Below are 7,022 nucleotides of genomic sequence, written 5' to 3' on the forward strand. Positions count from 1 at the left end.
TCCGCCCTGGCCAGTGATAGCAGGAAGTAGGGGTGGAGCCAGCGATGGGAGCTGGGCATGGTCGAAGCTGGCAGTCCCAGGAGCTAGGGGTCCCTTGCCTGGGCCTAAAGCGAAGCTCACGATCGCGGGGCCACTGCAGCTGCGGGTCCCCGCTGCCCGGGCCGGATGCCTAGGCCAGAGGCGTTAGGCCTGGGCAGGGGCGGAGCTTGCAACCAGGGGGAGCGGGGGTCCCCTGCCCAGGCCTGACACCTCGGCCGGAGGCCTCAGGCCTGGTCAAGGGGCCGATCTGGTGATTGGTGATCGGAGGGTGATGAGGATCAACTCCTCTGGCCGAGGCATCAGGCCTGGGTGGGGGGCGGAGCCAGGGATTGGGGGGATATGATGGTCCCCTTGCCCAGGCCTGAAGCCTGGGTCAGAGGCGTCAGGCTTGGGCGGGGGGTGGAGCAAGCGATCAGAGGGAGATATCTGGGGTACCCTGCCCAGGCATGATTCCTGGGCCAGAGGCCTCAGGCCTGGGTGGGGGTCAGAGCCAGTGATCGGGGGGAGATGGGGGTCCCCTGTCCAAGCCTGACACCTCTGGCGGAGGCGTCAGGCCTGGGCAAGGGGCCGGAACCAGTGATGGGGGGAAATGAGGGTCCCCTGACCAGGCCTGACACCTCTGTCAGAGGCGTCAGGCCTGGGCAAGGGGCCGATCCTGCGATTGGAGGGTGATGGGGGTCAACGCCTAAGGGTTCCCAGTATGTGAGAGGGGGCAGGCTGGGCTGAGGGACACTCCCCCCCCTCCCCCTGCACACCCAGTGCACGAATTTCGTGCACCGGGCCCCTAGTGTATCTATAAAATGATATAAAATCCACAAGTGAAAATGATAGCTATCAGAGGAAAAACCCACCCAATAAAAGGGGGTTTGGGGAGGATAATGAGGTGCAAAGCCAGGGAGGCAAGCTGGATCATGAAAGACCTCACATGCCATCCTACAGGATTCAAATTTTTATCCTGAAGACAGTGAGTGAGAAGACACTAAAGTATTTCAATCGGTAAAAGGCAAGATCATTCTGGAAAGCAGCATGGAGAATGGTCTAAGAATTAATGGAAGGAGATCAGTTAAAAATCTGTGGTATTAATTTAGGACATTAATAAGAGTCTCTAACATGTACAACTGTCCTAAAACAGTTACAAAGCTCCTCATAGGCTGCTTAAGCAGGTACAATATATCACCACTGCCTATTATACACCAAGTTAAAAATTTACTGCCTTCTGCCCTGACCGGTTTGGCTCAGTGGATAGAGCATCGGAACTGCGGACCAAAGGGTCCCGGGTTCGATTCCGGTCAAGGGCATGTACCTTGGTTGCAGGCACATCCCCAGTAGGATGTGCAGGAAGCAGCTGATCGATGTTTCTAACTCTCTATCCCTCTCCCTTCCTCTCTGTAAAAAATATATTAAAAAAATTTTTACTGCCTTCTAACCAGAACCTAACCTCTCTAGCTACATGATTACTTCTTACTACTCTCAAAAAGAATCTAACTCAGCCAGGCTGGTAAACCTAATATGCCTCATTCATATAAAGCTAAAGTCTACCCCTCAAGCCCTCCTTTATTCTAAACTCTCCATCTGAAAAGCTCCCCCTCCTCCCCGGATTGCCCTCTAGAACATCCAAATTCTACCTTACCATGCCTTACAAACTAACACTGAGGCCTTTCCCAATCATACTATGCTTCTCATTTAGAGTTATCACTTTTGTATGAATATTATCTCTACAGCTAGATTCTAAACCATTGAAGACAGGATTCATACCTGATTCATCTTCATGGTAAGTGTTTAAAAAGTGTTGGTTGAATGATAAATGGATGTAAGAGATTATTTTTAAAAATAGTTCTATAAGACTGTTTGTCTTTGTTTTCCAATATACATTTACAAATGCAATCTACATGTTTGGATGCAAAAATATCTAGTCATCCAAATCTTGACAATACACAGTTCAAAAACATTTTAGAGTATCTTGAATATCCTATTTTATTAATCTTTATGTGATTATAACATAATTTGAAGAACAAAACTAGTATGATGAAAACAAATGAACTTATAGATGCAGAATATTTCTAAAGGATGCATAAGAAAACAACAAAAACAAATGCAAAGCAGAAATCAAAAATACTGCTTAAGTGAATTAATGGAAAATTATAATGTCATCTTGCTAAAAGCAAAATTATAAAATGGTGCCATTCAAAAGTCTCAAACCACAAATGAAGCTGTTTTTCCCATGAGAGAGAGCAGCAATATCATAGATGCCAATGATTGCAAGCTACTAGATCTTAAAAAAAAAAAAATCTAAAGGAGAACATTCCGCAGGCAACCCTACCTTTCTCTTTGCTTCTGTAATACCCTAAAGTCAAGGGAAACAAACCATTGATGAAATGTATTCAAAGTCCTTTCTCTCCATGCGCAAATCAGAATAAATAAGAGCGCATTTACAAATTTGGAACAAGTTACAAAGTAGTTAAAAAAACTAAGACTATCTTAGGACGATTACAAACATCATGCTTGTTTAAAATAACCTTATAACCTAAAAAGAAAATTGGATTTTAAAACTTAAAGTCTGGCCAGTGTGGCTCACTACTTGAGTGTCGATCCATGAACCAAGAGGTCACTGGTTCGATTCCTGTTAACTGCACATGCTGGGGATGCAGGCTCAATGACTTCGGAAGCCTAAGACTCAACTAATTAACAGAACTCTTTACCTGAGTAAGATAGCGTCTGTAATCTTGCCGCAATTCTTCTTTTAGTTTATGTTTCTTCCGTTCATAGTCTTCCCCAAGTGGTAAACTCAATCCATAATCAAGTCCTAGAAAGAAAACAACTTCTTAAAGTAATGTAGCTTATTTTCAAAACAATCTTAATTTCAATACAATATCCTGTAACAAAGCACAGTATAGGAAGAAACACAGTCATGCTGATTCTGAGACTAGGATCAGGATAATAAAATTTTTATTAAAAATGTTTTAATAGGTAATAATCCATATGTTGGAAAATACCACTCCTACCCAGGAACCCCAGCCACCCAGCTTTCGGGCCCAGAACTAACGTTACTGTTTCTTCTGACTCCTTCCAGAAACTGTTTATGCATCTATAAACAGCTACTATATGTTATCATGTGTGCATGTGTGTCATATTTACTAATTCTCCCTTTATATAATGGTTTTGCATTGTCTGGCATTGATTTTTCAAGGACAAAAAAATTAAAGCAAAGAAAAGCTTTACTTCTTCAGTTAATTCGACTGAAATTTCTATAAAAATACTTACAACATGCTAATGTCTGTTTTCAACTTGAAAATTAATAACAAGATTGTTAACCTATAAGAATATCCTTGCTATGACATGTTTGAGAAAAATTAGGTCCATGCGTTGCTCAGACTGAAATTTCCAAAACTTTCAAAGTTTAGCTACCAATTCTGATTATACATAAATGGATATTAATTTTTATTGTGCCAAAATATATAAATTATAAAATTTACCATTTTTACAATTCAGTGCCATTAAGTCCATTCAAAATGTGCAACCATCACCACTATCAAAAATTTTTCATCATCCCAAACCGAAACTCAGTAAAAGGATAATTTTTAAAGAAAAATTTGAATTTTGAAAAGGGTTTTTATTTTCATAGAGTTCAAAAATAAAATTACATTTTGGGTAATAACAATATTAATGACTGCACAACTTATAAATACAATAAAAACCACTAAACTATACAATTTAAAGGGTAAACTTTATGCTATGTCAATAATGCCTCAATAAAGCTGTTATCACATTAAATACTTTTTTAAGATTTTAAATACTAAAACACTATGTCAAGACATATAGATATCAGATAAGGATTTGATTTTTAAAGCCCCCTACCTTTTTTAGTCCTATTACGTAATACTATAGTATAAAAAAAATTATCATTTCTAAAAAAATAAAGTTTCCTTAGAATCAGCGACAACCAATATAGATGAAGTAAATGATTGCTGTATGAACTGATGATCACCATTTGAGTGCCTTATTCTTCACAATGCAGCTAAATGATGGGAACTTATCATGGAAGTGTCATATCACTGCTTTATTACATCATTGAGCTATTTCAGGGGCTAACAGGCCAAAGCAGTATAAATATAAATGAGTATCTCTTGATTTTTCTGCGATACTAAATTCCACTTTCCACTATAAACACTGTGGCATTCTCTTTATAAACACTTCTGGCCTATTTAACTCCTGATGTATGAGGGTATAGATTCCTTAGGACACCTCGGACTCGGACTCCCAGGTCTCTTTCCAAAAGAATCTAAAGCATTCCATATGCCTGGAATTTTAACTCATCCTCGAAAGGCATTCTTCCTCACAAAGGAATCTAAACCTTATTTTTAAAGATACAGAATTTAAGCCGAGAGAGAGAAAATTTGAATTCTTACAGTAAGAATGGAGTAGCACAAAAGAAACTAAACTATAAACTGGCTGGTTTGGCTCAGTGGGTGGGGCGTCAGCCTACAGACTGAAGGGTCCTGGATTTGATTCCAATCAGGAGCGTATTGCCCTGGTTGTGGGCTTGGTCCACGGTGGGAGGTGGCCAATCGATGGTTCTCTCTCATCATTGAGTTTCTATCTCTATCTCCCTCTCCCTTCCTCTGAAATCAATAAAAATTTATTTTTTAAATCCATTAAAGCCAAGTCCATGCTTTATTCAATTTTATAATACCTGGCACACAACTTGTACCCCAGAAATGTTCACTGAATTAAGGTGTGAATGAATAAATGAATGAATGTCTGAGTATAAGGAAAGAGAAAGGAAGGACACACTATTCTTAATATTTCCTTTTTGCTTTTCATCTGATTGCACAGAGAGAGGAAGCATAATTACTGGTAACTAGAGTTACCCATCGTAGTTACGTAGTCACAAAGGATGCTCTATTGTGTCAAAGAGAGAAAGACAACAGGCAGCAAGAATGACGCCTCCCAACATGCTGAGCTTTCCTCTCAGGAAACAAGTAAGTTACAGCTTTCTGAAAAGTCATGTGTTTAAGGTGGCTTTTACTACTGTTTTTCAATTTTTTTAAATGTTTTTACTGATTTTAGGAAGGGAGAGGGATAGAGAGAAATGACATCAATGAGAGAGAAACACTGATCAGCTGCCTCCTATATGCCCCCTATTGGGAACCAAGCCTGCAACCCAGGCACTTGGAATCAATGGGTCGATGCTCAACCACTGAGCCACCCCTCCTGAGCTGTTTTTCAATTTTGTTTTTCAATTATGTGATAGAAAAAAGATGTGATTCATTTTCATTTGTAAAATACTGTTCATACTGTTTACTTTTATTTATCAGGAGTATTTGCTTTTTACCATTGGTGCAAATAATATAACAATTGTTTTTTAAAAATATGTCTTCTGAATTATTTAAAATTTTATTAATTTAACATTTAGTCAACAGAAATTACTAACTTTTTAATTCTTATTTTTGTCACCTAGCACTATCATTTTATGGCATTAAAGGTAGGTCATAGAAATAAAATTAAGAATTATATAGAACAATTTAAATATTCACCTAAAGCTATGCATTAACAATGGCATCTCAATGGACTTAATGAGCTAAGAAACATGGTGAGACTTACTTATTCAGAGCAGCTGTCTTCTGGTGGTTCTGGTGGCAAGTAAGGCCTTAGTGTCATCTTAGAATAATGTGAAGTGATGTCACTTCACCAAGTACAACAGAAATGACTCTAAGATAATTAACATTATGCTTCAAAACTACACCAATTACAAGTATTTGGTTTCTACAGTATTTGTGAGTTATATATAATATTTAAAACTAAAGTATATAATCTTTTTAAAAATCAATATACCTTCAAGATAGCACTAATAAACACTTTATAAAACAATTACCATGCACACTTAGTTTCTTCTTTTCATTATTATATTACCATGAGAAAGCCTTATATATGAATAATAACAGGCCTTTCCCTAAGCAGGTGACATATCAGAGATATGAATATATCAACTGAGTAGAACATTGTACTCAACTTCAAGTATAAAGATATTATTACAGCCGAACCGGTTTGGTTCAGTGGATAGAGCGTCGGCCTGCGGACTGGGGGGTCCTGGGTTCGATTCCGGTCAGGGACATGTACCTTGGTTGCGGGCACATCCTCAGTGGGGGCTGTGCAGGAGGCAGCTGATCGATCTCTCTCATTGATGTTTCTAACTCTCTGTCCCTCTCCCTTCCTCTCTGTAAAAAATCAATAAAACGTATTTTTTTAAAAAAAGATATTACAAATCACCCACTTGTACAAATTGAACAAAAGAGGTAGAATGTCTGGGTTTTAGTTTATAGTAAGAGAAACTGCCCGGGCCAGTGTGGCTCAATGATTAGTGTCAGCCTGCACACCAAAGAATCTCGAGTTCCATTTCCAGTCAAGGGCACATACCTGGATTTCAGGTTTGCTCCCCACCCCCGGTCAGGGTTCTTGTGGAAAGCAACCAGTCAATGTATAACTCACATCAATGTTTCTCTCTCTCCTCCCCTCCCTCCCTCGCTTCCACCCTCTAAAAACAATGGAAAAAATATCCTCAGATGAGGATTAACAAAAAAGAGAGAGAGAGACCTAAGATTACATATGCTAAAAAAAAAAAAGGTAATTGAAAAGTGCAACTGAAAATTAGTAAACAAAATCAACTATTTCCTTTTGTGTACTTTCAAAAGTCTCCACATTTTTCAGCTTAGTCTAAACCAGGGATGGGCAAACTTTTTGACTCGAGGGCCACAATGGGTTCTTAAACTGGTCCGGAGGGCCGGAACAAAAGCATGGATGGAGTGTTTGTGTGAACTAATATAAATTCAAAGTAAACATCATTACATAAAAGGATACGGTCTTTTTTATTTTTAGTTTTATTCATTTCAAACGGGCCGGATCCAGCCCGCGCGCCGTAGTTTGCCCCCGGCTGAGCTAGTCCCACCCACCCACTCCAGCCTTCCCTCTGAGATTCAGGAGCTGTG

At 39.5% G+C, this 7,022-nt stretch overlaps 1 protein-coding gene across 1 annotated transcript in view; it reads right to left on the reverse strand.

The window, feature by feature from the left end:
• Positions 1 to 2,835: 2,835 nt before the first annotated feature.
• Positions 2,836 to 7,022, reverse strand: part of LOC107182017 (centrosome and spindle pole-associated protein 1-like) — a 19,175-nt gene continuing 14,988 nt past the window's right edge. Inside the window, exon 4 of the mRNA XM_015559536.1 lies at positions 2,836 to 2,912. Within this exon, the coding sequence (XP_015415022.1) occupies positions 2,836 to 2,912 (77 nt within the window). The remainder of the gene's footprint in view (positions 2,913 to 7,022) is intronic.

Source organism: Myotis davidii, unplaced genomic scaffold (assembly GCF_000327345.1).
Source record: "Myotis davidii unplaced genomic scaffold, ASM32734v1 scaffold393, whole genome shotgun sequence".
In the NCBI taxonomy this organism is placed as follows: Eukaryota; Metazoa; Chordata; class Mammalia; order Chiroptera; family Vespertilionidae; genus Myotis; species Myotis davidii.